General features: G+C 33.3%; 2 protein-coding genes across 2 annotated transcripts; both read left to right on the top strand.

Annotated features, from left to right (window-relative positions):
- The first annotated feature begins 313 nt into the window (after positions 1-313).
- LOC120282885 (protein NLP9-like) lies at positions 314-2,067 on the top strand. The gene is made up of 6 exons (XM_039289717.1): positions 314-860; positions 949-1,066; positions 1,146-1,393; positions 1,477-1,550; positions 1,629-1,778; positions 1,930-2,067. The coding sequence occupies exons 1-6, from the start codon at positions 314-316 to the stop codon at positions 2,065-2,067; spliced, it is 1,275 nt and encodes a 424-aa protein (XP_039145651.1).
- A 6,398-nt stretch (positions 2,068-8,465) lies between these two features.
- Positions 8,466-13,711, top strand: LOC120282239 (protein Brevis radix-like 1). The gene is made up of 5 exons (XM_039289002.1): positions 8,466-8,737; positions 8,823-9,181; positions 12,645-12,780; positions 12,848-13,272; positions 13,374-13,711. The coding sequence occupies exons 1-5, from the start codon at positions 8,621-8,623 to the stop codon at positions 13,450-13,452; spliced, it is 1,116 nt and encodes a 371-aa protein (XP_039144936.1). The 5' UTR covers positions 8,466-8,620; the 3' UTR covers positions 13,453-13,711.
- Positions 13,712-16,018: the final 2,307 nt, after the last annotated feature.

The following is a 16,018-nucleotide window of genomic DNA, read 5'->3' as shown; positions in this document are numbered from 1 at the left end:
CAAACCCCGTTCATCAAAATGAATCAAATTTGAAACTCATGAAACTCAACAGTTGTAACCCAACGTTCACTAACTAACTCTATGTCCTTCCCGCCATATTCCAACCAATCATATCCCTCCAAACCCCTCCAAGCAGTTACACTCCCATTGTTTATATCCTTCTCCCTCTCCAACCATTTCCTTTTGCCCTCCCTCCCACCCCCACCACCATCCTTTCTCCGGCCACCACCACCAGGCTCTGTCGCCGGAGGCCGTGATTTCGGAGAGAAAGAGGTTGTAAATCTTATCAATATTTAGGAGGGAGGCCAAAACTATGGACATTAATAATACATTTCATCAAATTGTCTCCTCTTCCGAAGAAGACAATGAACTTCTTCGGTATTTTAACTTCTCCGAACCAGAGTTTCACTCACTTACATTGCAACAAGACACCGGAAATCATGATCTTTCTTTTGTTGATGTTGATGGAGTGGCAGCCAAGAAAACTCTTAACAATGTTGTTGCGGATGGTTCTATTGGAAATGAAAATTGTGGTAAAGATTTGATTAATGATCCCGTGATCGATGATAAATCTTCGTGTATTAACGAAAAGAAAGGCGAACAACCTGTGGCTCGACATGACTTGTTTAGTTATAACCAAGAATGTATAACATCATCGGGGTTTGAAAATGCACATGAATTTGTTGTCAACCAAGAAACTATTCAGAATGTGCCGGAAATCGGTTTTGGAGATCAAGGATTATATCATTCGGTTGTGTCATCAGTTAATGAGATTTCAGACCTGGCTCCAACTCCGTTGTCGATGAATTTGCTTAACTGCTATGGATGTTTGGTTCTAAGGGAAATTGTTCATCAGAATGGTAAACTCTTGAGATTGAATTGAAGTTAAAATGAATTGTAAACAATTTTTTGAATCTTTAATCTCTATTTTGAACTTTTTAATTGCAGAACTTCTTACCACTAGAGTGACAATCCATGGTGGAATTGGAACATTCAATCATGCAATCTTCAAATTAGAATATCACATTGAAGGCATTCACCCTGCTGTGGATGAGTTTTTTATTGAGTAAGAAACACTACATCAATGCAGCTTCCAATCACTAAATTATGCTTGAATTTTTATATATGTATATACATGCATGCAGTTTTATTGGAAAGAATGAGGAATGGATAAAAGAGTTTTTACTGCAACATAATCTCTTCTATGCCGATAAAGGGTTCGACATTCGGTACGATTCACTGTCAGGTTTCTGTGATGTTCTTTGCTGCGGCATGAACTTGAATATGAACATGAACAATGAGGAGCAAGTTCCACATGAATTTGTTGCACAGGTGCCAACAGACACTAGTTCAATTGCATCAAGTTCTTGCACTCCTAACCATGATCAATCAGGTGAGAACTAGATACAAAAAATTTAAGTTATAGTCTGTTTATCTGAAATTTAACTGGCATGCATTTTGATTTGTGATTATTAGAGACATCAGAAACAAAGTCAAGAAGATTGAAGTGTAAGATGAACAAGAACAAATGGCCAACCCTTTCAGTGCAGGTAAATTAATTGAAGTTTACATTTACCTCAATTAGATCATGCATGTAATAATAGCAACTTGATGATGAATATTTACAGAGGGAGAGAACCAAGAAGTTGGAAATAAATGAAATTGCTAGTTTATATCACCTTCCCATTGCTCAAGCTGCCGAAAAACTTGAGTTATGTTCTACTGCTCTGAAGCATATTTGTCGTCGATACGGAGTTGAACGTTGGCCTTTTCGCAAGGTCACTCTCTTTCTCACTTAATTATCTAATACTATATGCATAGAACATTACATTTTATTGAATTATTAGGTGTGTGATTAAATACATGCAGTTTCTCTTGATATAAATTTTGTATGATTTTTTACTGTTTTATTTATTGGGAATAATGCAGGTGAAGAGCAAACTGAAAAAGATAAGAATGTTGCATAATGTGTTGAAGAGTACGAGTGGAGAAGAGGCTGAGAAAATACAGAAACAAATAAAGAAACATCAGGCTGAATTAGAAAGCATCAACAGAGAAGGAAAATGACCATAATGGTTTAATTCTCTTATTAATTAATTCTTATGATAATAATAGTAGTTACAATAACAAAAATAAATATCATAAGTTTTAAATCCAAGTTTGTTATTATTCATTTTATGGAATAAGATTGTAATGAATAAAATTGTAATGAACTTTTTTGGCCATGTGTCATCTCCATTGAGAGTTAAATAACTCCCATTAAAATTAATATTGTTAATAATTTCTGATACTAGTAGTGCTATTTAGAATGGATCCATGCATGAGCTATTTTTGAGCCTCCATCCGGCCTCCCTTATATATATATATATATATATATATATATATATATATATATATATATATATATATATATTATATTGATAAAAGTGGATAAAATATAAATTTATTGAAAAAAAAGGAATAACAATTACAACAAGAATAGTAAAAAATAAAGTTGCTACAAAATACCAAAAAATCCTTTTCCGTCACCAAAGGTGATACACTCCTAAGGCAAAATATCTGTGTTTTTTTAATTAAAATATTTTTTTTATTAAATTAATGGTTTATCCACTTATTTATATATATATATATATATATATATATATATATATATATTGAAAAATCCTATAAAAACATTAATAGAGGTTTATCATAATAATTTTAAATAAAATTCAAATTTAATGAAATAAATTAGAAGCTATATTTTAAAATTTGCTTTTAGACATTTATTTAATTAAGTTGAGCCGGCAATCGACAACATCTAAAGCATATATAACCCTCTAATCAAGTTTAGTGCAAACATGTGGATGAGTCTTGCTCCCCAAACTTAAAAATGATAATAATAATAAAAATAAAATTAAAAGAAAAGGGCCATAAACAACAAAGTTTTGCATTAAGAAAAGAAGAATAGAAAGACAACTCACACTGGTCGGTAGTTGGGTTTAAAAACCAGGCATGTTTCATTAAGTTTGGTCGGACACAAGGCAGAGTATGGTGAACATGGTGGACCATAGCCAGTTATAAAGGAAACCATGCACCAAAGCCATGCCCACAAGGTCCAAAGAGATTTCATTAAGTGTTTCATTTTAATGTTTTGCCCTCTCTCTTTAATGTTTGTAAAGAGTTCATTATTAAGCCAACAACTTGAGTTTGCCACCACAAACAATGGCATTTGGTTTATAACCTTTTCTTTGCTTTTTTTGCTTGTCTTGGCTCCTATCTTTGTGCTTGTCTTTACTTTAATTAAGGTGCTTCTTAATCATGAGTTTAATTGATTCCATCTTAAACTATTACATATATTTGATAGTACATCAATGATAGAAATTATTTACACACGGTGGCCAAGCCAAAAAAATATAATAAATGAGTCAAAATATGTGTATAATATTATCATTTATAATGCAATTAATATATGTGATTTTTGTTACATACATACTATTAATATATATATATATATACATATATACTACTACTAATATTTATTGTACTAAGTTTATACTAATAGCATATATATTAACAGTACGTATTTTAAGTGGGGTCAATATATATGGGAGTGAACTATCTTGCTTGCTTGCTTGATTATATGCATATTATTAATATTTTTAAAATTTTTGTTAGCTATATGACCCCACAAAATATAATGTACCTTGACCCCTATTACACACAAAGATATTTATACAGTACACACATAGATATAGGTATAGATATATATATAGATATGTATATAAAGTTAGGCCTTCCTACTCCCTTAAATATGGGTTAAAAGTTAGCCTACATTGATATTGTAATAACATTATTTGTACATCGTAAATCATCATATGTAAAAACATTTTTTACTTTTTATTATTATTTTATTTTGTTACAAGTTTCACTCAGTATTTTTTCAAACAGAATTATTTAACCCATCATTCTTGTCTATATTTTGTTGCATTTTATTTTTTTCAAATAAAAATATTAAGAGTTTGTGTCCTTCGTGAAACCCAATTATAATTTATTTGCTTTAAAAGACACCATCATATGTTTTTTTTTTTAAATTATTTCATTTTTTTTATTATAAGCATGCACATTATGTTTTAAATTTTTGACTTTCATATATTGTGTTTTATTCACTTTCAGGAAAAAAAAAATTATATATCTATGACTTATCAATGGATGAGACAACAAAGGCAACAAGTGAAACAAAAGAGATTAATGAACTTGTGAAAACTCTAATGCAAATGATTCATGTATTTCAAGATCCAACAACTCCAATGCTTAATGTCTCCACATCACCCTCACTACATCTTCTAAGTCCAATGTACCATTGTTCACCTCATGAAGCCCCTCAAAATTTGTGACATTTATTTAAATCCACAATTAAATATTTAATTAATCTCCAAGCCAAGCCCTTGTGTGTTCTCTATCTGTATGTACACATATGATCAGTATAAATTTGATGCAAATACCCATCAATACTCTTAATTTCATAAAAATTTAATTTAAAAATATTAAAATTTTTATTTTTGGTCTTTGAGCCAAGAGTTTTTTTCAGAAGAGAAGTGTTGGAAATCATATAAAAAATAGACTTTTCTCAGCATGTGTTTTTTTTTCATACATAAATATTCAAATTCAAAACTATTTATTTAAATGACCGAAACATTGGTCGCTCGAAGACTAGCTGTTAATAAAAAAGTTAGATAGATGATTTTAATTATGAAACAAATTTTTTTTATATTGTAATTATGTGAATTATATAAAATATAATCCAATACAAAGTATGATAATTAAAAAAAAACACCCTCAAATTGTTGATAGTTAATGGTGTCAATATGGTACTAGTGAGTGCCTCACAAAGCATTCAATGCAATGGTGAAGGCCTCACATGAATAATAAAGAAACACCTACCCATGCAAATTAACACCCATTTTAATTATTGGTATCCAATGTTAATGTATATGCAACACACGTGTGCAAAGAAATAACTACATTTATGTATTAATTGTAAACTTAAAAGTTAATAATATCAACAAATTTTTTTATTGATTAAACAAATTTTTTCATCACAAGTTTAATCCATTGATTTGTATGAATTGGTTAGAGAATTTCTCTCTAAATATGTTTAAAAATTACATTTTTAATATTTATTCTAAGGGGAAAAATAGAGATGAGCTCTTTCATATCAGTATAAACTACAAAATAATTTTAACTTATAATTAATATAGCATATAATAAAAAAAACTTTTTAGATTGTTTTTTTTTTAATAATAAACTACAAGTTAAAACTATGATACTTTAACAATTATTTGTTTGACAAAAGATCTAAAATGTTTTTTTCCTAATAATTTGTCTCATGCACTGGTAGTTCTCATTGCAACTAGGCCTTAATTAAATGCAACTAGCTAGGTCTCAATTTGGTGATTTCTAGGTATCATTTCCTTCATGCTCCTTTTCATTATCATTTTGTAATTTGACCAATTAATCACTGTTAGTGCTTCAAATTGATTCATGTACATCTACTTGCCTCATTCCTTTTAATATATCTTATGATTTAATTATTTTCTTAAAATTGCTTCTATGTCTGTGTAGGCAATTACTAATATGTTATTGTAAAATTAAATTTACTTATATACAAGTATAGACGTACGGAGAAGTGTTTTTTTCCCTCTCATTAATTAGTTTATATCTGAATGCAAGTACTGAAAACAGAAAGAAAGTATTAAAAATCTTGTAATAAAATAGGATTTTTTTAATAAATGTTTTTTATATACACAAAATTCAAACAATGCAAGTCTCTAGCATATGGATCTAGTATATCACTATAAGTGGTTCCTGCTAGGAAAATGCACAAGCTTGAGGAGTCTATTGCTGCGGTTTGGTGTTGTATCCAGTTTTCAAGCCTCCCTCGCGAGGAGCCGGATCCCGTCAGGCACGACGAGTTTCTCGGCTAGTTGTCCTCCTGATTTGTTGTGTATTGGAGGAGTCCATCTCTCCTCCTCCCTGTGTTTCAGTGCGTTGTCTCGTCTCTTAGTTTTTGTTTCCTCTGTTGTGTGCTTTTGTTTCCACTTCTAGTGGAGTTGTTTGTCTGTTTTGTTTCTTTATCATTTGCTTTCTCATTTCTTTTTAATGCGATTGTGGTTTATCCACTTTATCAAAAGCACTATAACTTTTATAAAAATATAAATTTGATAATATTATTTTTTACTTTTTCCCCAACATCAAAGAAAACTTACAAAGGTAAATGATAGTTTAATATTTATATAATTTTTTTAGTTAATTTTTGCCAAGTAAATTCCATATTTATAAGAGTACCTGTGTGTGTATATATGGGTAAATTTTTTGATTGGGTATAAAATTATGATTTTTTTTTTTCATTTTGGTTTTCAAACTTCAATTTGAATCAAAATAATTATCCAATTTCAATTTTGTTTCACCAGATGATTATCCGACAGATTATGATCTATTTTTGATGATGTGATACCACAAATTATTTGTCAACAGGTGAAAGAATTGTCATATGAGCAAACAATGTGTCATATGTATGATGACAAAGAATTTCTGGCATATATATACATCATTAAAAATATGGCATAATTTCTCAGATGATCACTTGGTAAAATAAAATTGAAGCTGAGAAATAATTTTTATTTAAATTAAAGTTTAGACCCCAAAATAAAAAATGACTATAGTTTGATGTCCTATAAAAAAATTTACTCGGTTATATATACAAAAATTAATATTATATAAACATAAAATTTTTTACATTAATAAAGACATCTTAATGAGTGATACAATGGTCCTTTGCGTAAAGGAAATTTAGGATTGACTTTCTCTAATCAAACATGATGAGAGCACATAATATATATAAATAAAAAATGACTATAATTTGATGCTCTATAAAAAAAATATTACTCGGTTATATATATAATTAATATTATATAAGAATTAAAAAAAATTTATATTGTTAAAGACGTCTTAGCAAGCCATATAATGGCCCTTTGCGTAAGAGAAATTTAGGATTGGTTTTCTCCAATTATACAGATGAGAGCATATAATATGTATGATTTACGTTCTTATGTTCCTGAAAAGTGGTTTATCAATAAATAAATATATATATATATATATATACATATATAATATAAAAAATAGTATCATATAAAAGGAGGAATGGGGCCCTTATGGATGGAAAGGATCCATGATGAGCCAACCATTCTATTCCTATTCATCCATGGGTTTGATGATGAATCATAACTCCCACCCCCAACTCTACCCATCCATGTATATCTCTTCTCTTTACTTTGATGCTTTCTTCTGGTTCTGCCATTAATAAGTAAGGAGCTACATCTACATGTCATGTCATGCCATGCCATGCCATGCCATTATTATTAGCATGGCATGCCTTTGTGCTGTGGGGCCCACCATACATCCAATGTACCCTTTCTCATCCATGCTCCATCCATGCTTCATCCATCATCATCATCATCATCATCATCATCATCATCCATGTCCATGTTCTTTCGTCCCCGAAAATGACAACAGTGAGGAATTTAATAAATCGGTCATTATCACGCGTGAACGGTGACCAGAACCACTCTACTCTACCCTACTCTACTTGTCCACGTGGGCCCTCTTGGCACAAAACGCAACGTGAAATATTTATATACATGGCTTAAGACCACTATGTAGTTTGCTACTACTACTACTACTACTTATTTTGATTCTTAATTGCAATTTAATATCAACAACACATGCTTTACAACTCATTGAATGCCCTAACCACACATACAAGTCACTTGACTCACTTGACAAAAGAAATAGTTATACAATTATTACACAATTAAAAGACTCTTTTAAAAAAATAAATTAATAAAAGACATTTATCTAAGCAACTTTTTATAATAATAATAGTTATTATTATTATTATCGAATTTAAAAAAAAGAGCATTTGTTAAAAGGTTAAATCATCATTAAAAATGGGAGACACTAGTCCACAAATGGTGGAACTATAAAGCACTAGCGAAATGATGATAGGTGTGTGTATTCACGGCCCTGATTTCATCCCACCACTAAACCCTTCAATTTATATTAATTTCCCAAAATATCCTTCTCTAGTTCACATAATGACATAATTCCACCAAACTCCCCCTTTATTAACTCTTCTTAAGGAGTACTTTGTCCACTAATAAAGGCCACTAATTGCCAAAATAATCTTAATTAAGCCCTTAATCTTGGGATACTTACAGTTAACACCTGACACCCATTCTAAGCAAGGAATCCATGAAGATGCTCTCATGTAACCAGTCCGGTACAGTTACCTCCCTTGTTGATTAGCACAAGACATAACTAGATTTAAACACTGAAAACGAAACTGAAAACTAATGAAGTTTCACCGCGGAGAACCATACCGCGGTCCTCCTCCTTATGTTAGTCTTTATGGCTAACATAAAAACCCCGGCATCGCATTCATAGCTCTCACTGGAACCTCCACGCCCGCATTGAAATCGCAACCCTTGCTCCGGCGACGAGATCGGAGATCTCGGCCCATCGGAAAGCGGAAAGCCTCGCCGGTGAGGATTTTATCGAGCACCGGCAGTGATCCGCCGCGATGCTTACCTGCATCGCGTGCTCCAAGCAGCTCGGTGGCTCGCTCCACGAGCAGACGGACAACGATGGCGCTGGCACCCCAAGCACCCGCCAGGCCATCAAGGCTCTCACTGCCCAGGTCTACTACGATCTCCATTGTTTATCTCTTCGATTCCTTTTCTATTTCGATGGGTTTGATTTGATTAGGATTTTTTTGGAAGTAGATTAAGGAGATGGCGTTGAGGGCATCGGGGGCGTACCGGCAGTGCAAGCCCTGTGCGGGGGCAGGGGCGAGAGCAAGGGGGTATGAGGAGTCGGAGGCGACGGGGTCGGGATCGGAGAGGTACGTGTGCGGGTATCGTCGGGCTGGGGAGAGCTCGGCTTCGACACCACGTGCGTATGTAGCCAGTGGCGAGGCGACACCATCGATGAGCGGCCGGACGGACGCCGGGGCTTCGATCTTCATGGAAGAAGACGAGGACGACGCCCCGCGCGAGTGGGTCGCCCAAGTCGAGCCTGGAGTTCTCATCACCTTCGTCTCCGTCCCTCGAGGCGGCAACGATCTCAAGCGGATCCGATTCAGGTACTCTTTAGGCTCACCTCCGTTGTTCTGCATCGCTTAAGCTTTTAGATCCGTGCAATCACGGATCTCAAAGACCGTCGTGGAAACTTCGTGTGAAGCTTCTGTCTCTGTGTGCCTTGTTTCACATTCTTGCAGTCTCCTTGTCTTCGTTTTAGTTTTGGACCAGTGTGTGGTGAGGTGGCGGTGTCGTCACCCGCCGGCGCACGATCCCAGGCCAGGCCAGGCCAGTGTACCAGTGTTTAGTATATTTTGGAAGCTACTATATTGGATATCTCCGGTGAGGTTACCGTGCTAGGTATTGATAGATAGATCGGTGAAGCTTTAGACGTGGATGGTACGGTTGTTGGTCTTTTTGCTTTTCTCTTTCATCGGGTTTTTAGTTATTTATTTATTTTGAATTTGGACAAAGATCGGGTTTTTAGTTATTACTCGCTAGGTTGGTAAACGGGTTTGGTATGATCACCTGAGGTGACGGGACTCCCGAGATTCCTTGCTGATATGACGCGTTTAGGCTAATTCTTGTGTCTCTTTCCGCCCGGGGGAGGTGTCCATATCGCAATGAGGTTGTGGACAAGGACGCCCAAATTAATGTTTCCAGACTTTCTGCATAGTCTAGTGATCCAGCTCACTAGGTATTGACGTCACATTCTTGCAGAATGGTGCTTTTTTTTTGTTTTCTTTGACGATCAAATGGCCAATTTGTTGCCTTCCATCTTGTGTCCCATCTCAATCACATGGCTTCGCCTAGAAAATTGCAAATTGGGATTTTTTTTATTAAGAAAATGGACCAATTGAAGCATTCACTACGGTGAAAATTTTGTTAAATTGAAGACTTGCAATTGGCTTAGAATGAGATGCATTTATGTTTGTGGGTTATATTAACTTAAATACTCTCGGATATGTTTGGATTTAGGATTTGGATCAATTTCACCTTTTTCGTTTGATGTATTTTCATATGAGTTGTATCTCACTTGAGATTCAAATTTCTACTGGGATATGATGTTAGGAAGACGACTAAGTTATAATCAGGAAAAGTTCTACTCACTGCCGGGGATATTTTATTAAAAGTTGGATATTTGAGATGGCAGTTACTCAGTTAGACATGTAGATTAGTAATTGGATCCATGGTCATTTAATTTAAGACTAACTCTTGGTTGGGAGGGGGAACTGTGCCCTTGCTCTTGGAATTGCCACTTTATTTATTGATATGGATTTTTTGCACGACTCTTGAGATTGAGATCAAGTCAAAGGTTCTGTACTTTTTTATGTACATGTCTAGTGATTTGATTCAATGTAGGACACCATACTCACAAGATATGATAACTATAAATATTGGGAACGAGCCAAACAGTCCCATAGTTTTTGCATCTGATCCATGCATGTCTGTGGCCAAGTTAACATTCCGAGAAGTTTCTCTCGGCTATGCCGCTGCCTGCTAATGAGTGATGAGTAATCTCTAAAAGCTATGCCCTTCTACTTAGCGGCGGTAATTTAACAAAGTTTGTTTCGTTCCAAAACAAAAGTTTCGGTAGTTTATGGTGTAATATTTAGCTTGTTTGATCTTTGGAGATTCAAAAGGGGCCAACTTGGAAGGACGTGAAAAACACTAGAAAGGAAATTTATTAGAGAGGAGTAACAGTGGGTCTTCTGGTCTACTAGGATTGCTTTTGTCGCACGCTCTCTCACATCTCTATTACTGCTTTATCTTTTTCTGGGCTTGTTGTCGAGGAACGCCTGTGCTTTTGTCTTATTTTCCGTGAAATAGTTTGCCGCTTTAACCTCTGCTTTGACCACACCCACCAACTCTCTCATCTGGAAAACCGACAATTTGGCTGCGCTTTTCTATCATCGGAGAATGGGTTGTGGGTCTGACAAAGACTGCCCTATTTCTAAACTTTAGTTTTAATTTGAATCAATGTTTAAAGGTGATTGATATCTGTTAGATTTGTATATATATATATATATATTGAAATCCAGTAAAATGTCCTGGCTGTCGGATCTCGCATCTTATGATTTGATATAAAGTGGAAGATAACTATGGACCACTTTGCGTGAGATCAATGGGGCAGGTGGTAGTGAACAGGTCCCTTGGAAGGGGAGAAAAGCATACCTGGATCAGCACTATAGCAAACTGGCTGCACTATACCAAACTGGCATTCTTGCCATATGTTGTAGGCTTCTACCAACAATTAGCTGATGTAGATGGTGAATTTGTCCACTACTACCAGAGATTTTTTGGGGGTTCCATGTTCGTTTAGTGTTAAGTGGGCTGGGTCTGAAGCTGGCAGCATTTCAGGTTTCAGACCATGTTAACAGGCTGTGCCCAACCTTCCTACTCATATAAGTTCTGTCGGTTGGTTACAATTTATTTGTAAACTGTCAGGATTCATTGAACGAATTTTAAGAATAATAATTCTACGGACTTTGAGAATAATAATTCTGTGCTCCTTGAAGAATAAAAGTACGGCTTACATTAAGTTTTTTATGTGACTAGAGTTGTATTAGACCAAGTTCTCTTACCGTAGTACCTGTATAATCTTGGTAAACTATTTTCGTCTGCCTTTTAGTTGGGTTTTCGGTGCTACCTGGTTGACATCAATTTTGTGATCAAATTCTCTATAAGGCTATGCTATTGCTTTTCCATCAATTGTGATTTGTTTGATCAAGTTAATTTGCTTCGACAATGCATTGTCTTTGGTTAGAACTACCTTCTTTATTGAATTGACTCAATCTAGTAGAGCTAAGTGCATATCAAGTGTCTATACTTGGGATGGTAATAATAATTCTACATCATTTAGACTGAAAATAGCTTGTATTTATGTATTATATATTTTATTCTCATTGTGTAATGGATTTAAATTTTCCATTTTAGGATGAACTCCACAAACAGAACTAGTGCCTGATAGATACTATCAGTCCGGCCATTTACCTTAAGAAGGTCTATACCAATGTTTGAATCACATTTGACCTGATCTAGTGGAATTAAATTGAGTGAACCATCCCTTGAGATGTTTGGGAAATTGTTAGCTATATCATGGCACATTACATCAAAACCTTTGGATATATGTTACATGGTCATGTGGCAGTGGAAATTATATCAAACCATTTGGATTTTTTTTTTTTTTTTTAAAACGATGGATAAACCACATATATTAATAAAACAACAATGTAGAAATACAGGGGACCATTTGCATTAACACATGGCACATTTTTATTGATTTGGTGTATTATAGCTTGTTTAGGTAAGAATAACTTTAAAGGTTGATCAACCCAATTAGAACAAAAATAAATGTTAGCTTGGACCTATAAAATTCAGTTCTAAAATGGCAGAAACAAACTATTTAGACTTGAAGCTAGTCAGCTTGGTTGGGACTTTATATATGGTTCTGTTAGTCAATGACTCATAAACATACTAAACCTTTTGCTAACAAGGTGCTTATGCTTGCTCAAATGATGCATTCAGCCGGGAGATGTTCAACAAGTGGCAAGCTCAGAGATGGTGGGCAGAGAACTATGACCGAGTCATGGAACTCTACAATGTCCAGAGGTTCAACCGTCAGGCCGTACCTCTCACCACTCCTCCCAGATCTGAGGACGAGGTAATCAAAACCTCACTATATTCCCCATATTTTTCCAAACTCTCCTCACTAATTCCTTCACTCCCAGAGTTCAAAGATCGAGTCAGCTGAAGACAGCCCAGTAACACCTCCTCTCAGCAAAGAGCGGCTACCTCCCAGCTTCCACCGGCCAATTGGTGGTGCAATGGGCTACTCTTCTTCTGATTCTCTGGACCACCACCATTCCCAGACTTATCGTCCCCACAACCGCCACTACTATGACTCTGGTGGCCTCACATCGACCCCTAAGCTATCCAGTATCAGTGGAGCCAAGACAGAGACATCCTCAATGGATGCATCAATTAGAACAAGCTCATCTCCTGAGGAGGCTGACAGGTCCGATGAACTATCCGTATCATTCAGCAATGCTAGTGATCAGGAAACTGAGTGGGTTGAGCAGGACGAACCCGGAGTCTACATCACCATCAGAGCCCTTCCGAACGGCATCAGGGAGCTCCGCCGTGTTCGCTTCAGGTGAGACTCTTTATATACAATACCACAACAATCCAGTGTCATGTTTACAGTCAATGGTGCTTGTTTCATTGAACATGTTGTTTTGTTTATACTTTATATAGCCGGGAGAGGTTTGGTGAGATGCATGCCAGGCTTTGGTGGGAGGAGAACCGTGCTAGGATACGTGAACAGTATCTCTGATGAAAAACAACCTGGAAATGCTGTTCAAAATCTACATCCATATATATACATAACACACACTTGCAAGGCCCCAACTGGGGAATGTATGTGGTCTCTTCTACTTGTGTGGTGGTATACTTGCTATTTGCCTGGGGTTCTTTAATTACTCTACTTTTTTTTTGTGTGGTGGTTGTACTTAAAAACACATGCATGGAATTACTGTGAAGGAACTACTTGGTGATGGGGGTTAATTAAATTAATCAATGCCGCTTTAGGTTAAGGTAATTTAAGCGCTGGTTTATGAGTCTATGACTATGTAATGTTGATCAAATCCTTACTTATGTTTGGTTCGCAATTTTAAAATTAATGATTTAAACAAATGTTTATTACTAATAAAATCATCAGTTACTTGTCCGAATACCAGGTTATTGATCTCTAGTAGCGCTACTATGGTTTTTGTTCTAGCTAATATGGTTTGTTACTCGCCATGTATTTGATCTCAAACTGTATATTCACATGAAAACTATCTATTTTCCAACTAACTATGCACATACGGATTAGCCCAAAGTCCCTGACACGATCTGATCTGGACCATGGAACAGAGAATTTCTATAATTGTTTTATTGTGAATTTTAAAATATTATAAATATAATAACTAATAATTTCACTAAAATAAGGGTGCAAAGGTTCTAGTTTCAAATGTTTAATCTACTATCGTTATAAGCATAAAAAAAAATTGATGTTATTTTAAGTATTTATAGATCCTTTTTTTAATAATTTAATATTTTTTTTTTCTAAATTTTCATTTTAAATAACTAGCCGTTGGTTGAGTGGGATATAAAACAGAGGTTTTGAGTTTTTTATGATATAAAAACAATTGAAAATTTTTTTAATAGTAAATGTAAAAAGAATCCCTATATCTGATCGCTTCCTAGAATTGAAAACTGTAATTATCAAACAAATATATTAAAAAATTGATAAATATATATTTTAACAAATTAAAAACTAGACACTGTGATTAGGGGTAGTAGCGGAATTAGAGATAAAATTTAGGGGTGCTGAATTCAAGTTTTAAAAAAAAGTTATAAATATTAAATAATTTGATTAATTCAAATTTGAGAGGATAATAATCAATATTTCAAAAATATAAAATATACATTCATCCAATAATTTTGGTTTATGTGTAAATAAACCTATCATATTTACATAATTAGCAAATAAGTCAACTAACTATTAAACACTAATTAACAAATAATACAATTGAAAAAACTTTTTTTTAACACAAATTCAATTATTAATTACAACAATTATTTAAAATATAATCTAACAAATAATCAATTAATCACAACAAATATCTAACCATTTTCACGATAATTTTCATAATAAATAATCAAACAAAGATTTAATGAATATCAAATAAATTTGCATAACAAATAATCACACAAAAATTAAATTAGATATGAAACAAATTAAAAAAATATAATAAGTCTCTATAATGAAAGATAAAATATACTTGGAATAGATTGAGCAAAGAGAAAAAAAACTCATCAATCGACACAATTCATGCAATAATTTTTTTTTTATAGAGATTTTAAGATAGCAATTGCAATTTTTTTTAGAGTTTTATTATTATTATTATTTATTATTATTATTATTTATATTAATATCCTAAAAAATTATAATTATGTATTAATAAGTTAAGTAAAAAATATATCTAAATATAAAATTTAAAAACAAAAATATTTGAATATCTATTTTGGCTAGCGATATTATTTATTATTATCCCAACATCAATTTAATTTAATATAATAATTTATTATTTTCATTTAATTTATTTTAAATATTGTGGTGGTAGAATCTTGAAAATAAAGATAAAGAGTGTCCATATAAATTATACTTATTAATATTTTAATAAATAAATATATATATATATATATATATTAATTATATATTCATGGGTAAGCACCCCCTTGCCCCTCTCTAGATCCGCCCATGATTAGGGGTGAGCATTATTTGGAAAAACCGAATACCAAATCCTATCTAAAGCAAATAAAAAGTTTGGTTCAGTTACCGAATTTTTTCTAGTTTAATTTGGTAATAATTCTATTAATAATTAGGTATTCGGTTCGTTTTTTTTTTTAAATTCGGTTTAACTGACTGAACTCAATTATATTATATAACTATATATATATATATATATATATATATATATATATATATATATATGTGCAAGCTAAGCTTAGGTATAAGTTATATATAATTAATTTATAAGCCCATTAGTTAATAGGTTATAATCCACCTAAAATGATAGAATAATGAATTAAAAAAAAAATAAATAAATAATTCAATTAATTGCCCGACATATAATTTTGTTTTAATAACAAAATTTGGTTAATAACCGAACGGATGCTCTCCCCTAATTGTGATAAAATCTTCACTTCATCAATACAGTAATAATTGCGCGATTAAAATACTTAATTGATGAATTTGACTTCCTCCCACTACATAATTGGGCCATAATAATAAAAACGATATGCTTGATGTAACTTATTTACATTGTCCAAAAAAAATTTGAAATCAAAATTAG

This window comes from Dioscorea cayenensis, chromosome 18 (genome assembly GCF_009730915.1).
Source record: "Dioscorea cayenensis subsp. rotundata cultivar TDr96_F1 chromosome 18, TDr96_F1_v2_PseudoChromosome.rev07_lg8_w22 25.fasta, whole genome shotgun sequence".
NCBI classification, from domain to species: domain Eukaryota; kingdom Viridiplantae; phylum Streptophyta; class Magnoliopsida; order Dioscoreales; family Dioscoreaceae; genus Dioscorea; species Dioscorea cayenensis.
Note: the sequence above shows the minus strand (reverse complement) of the source record. Positions and strands in the feature narration are given on the sequence as shown.

What these genes read in the sequence shown, in the direction of transcription:
- LOC120282885 (XM_039289717.1), top strand. Translation starts at nt 314, where the DNA reads ATGGACATTAATAATACATTTCATCAAATTGTCTCCTCTTCCGAAGAA. An exon ending in GGAAATTGTTCATCAGAATG is followed by an intron (nt 861 to 948) that starts GTAAACTCTTGA and finishes TTTTAATTGCAG; the next exon opens with AACTTCTTACCACTAGAGTG. An exon ending in GGCCAACCCTTTCAGTGCAG is followed by an intron (nt 1,551 to 1,628) that starts GTAAATTAATTG and finishes GAATATTTACAG; the next exon opens with AGGGAGAGAACCAAGAAGTT.
- LOC120282239 (XM_039289002.1), top strand. Translation starts at nt 8,621, where the DNA reads ATGCTTACCTGCATCGCGTGCTCCAAGCAGCTCGGTGGCTCGCTCCAC. An exon ending in CTCCCAGATCTGAGGACGAG is followed by an intron (nt 12,781 to 12,847) that starts GTAATCAAAACC and finishes CTTCACTCCCAG; the next exon opens with AGTTCAAAGATCGAGTCAGC. An exon ending in CTCCGCCGTGTTCGCTTCAG is followed by an intron (nt 13,273 to 13,373) that starts GTGAGACTCTTT and finishes TACTTTATATAG; the next exon opens with CCGGGAGAGGTTTGGTGAGA.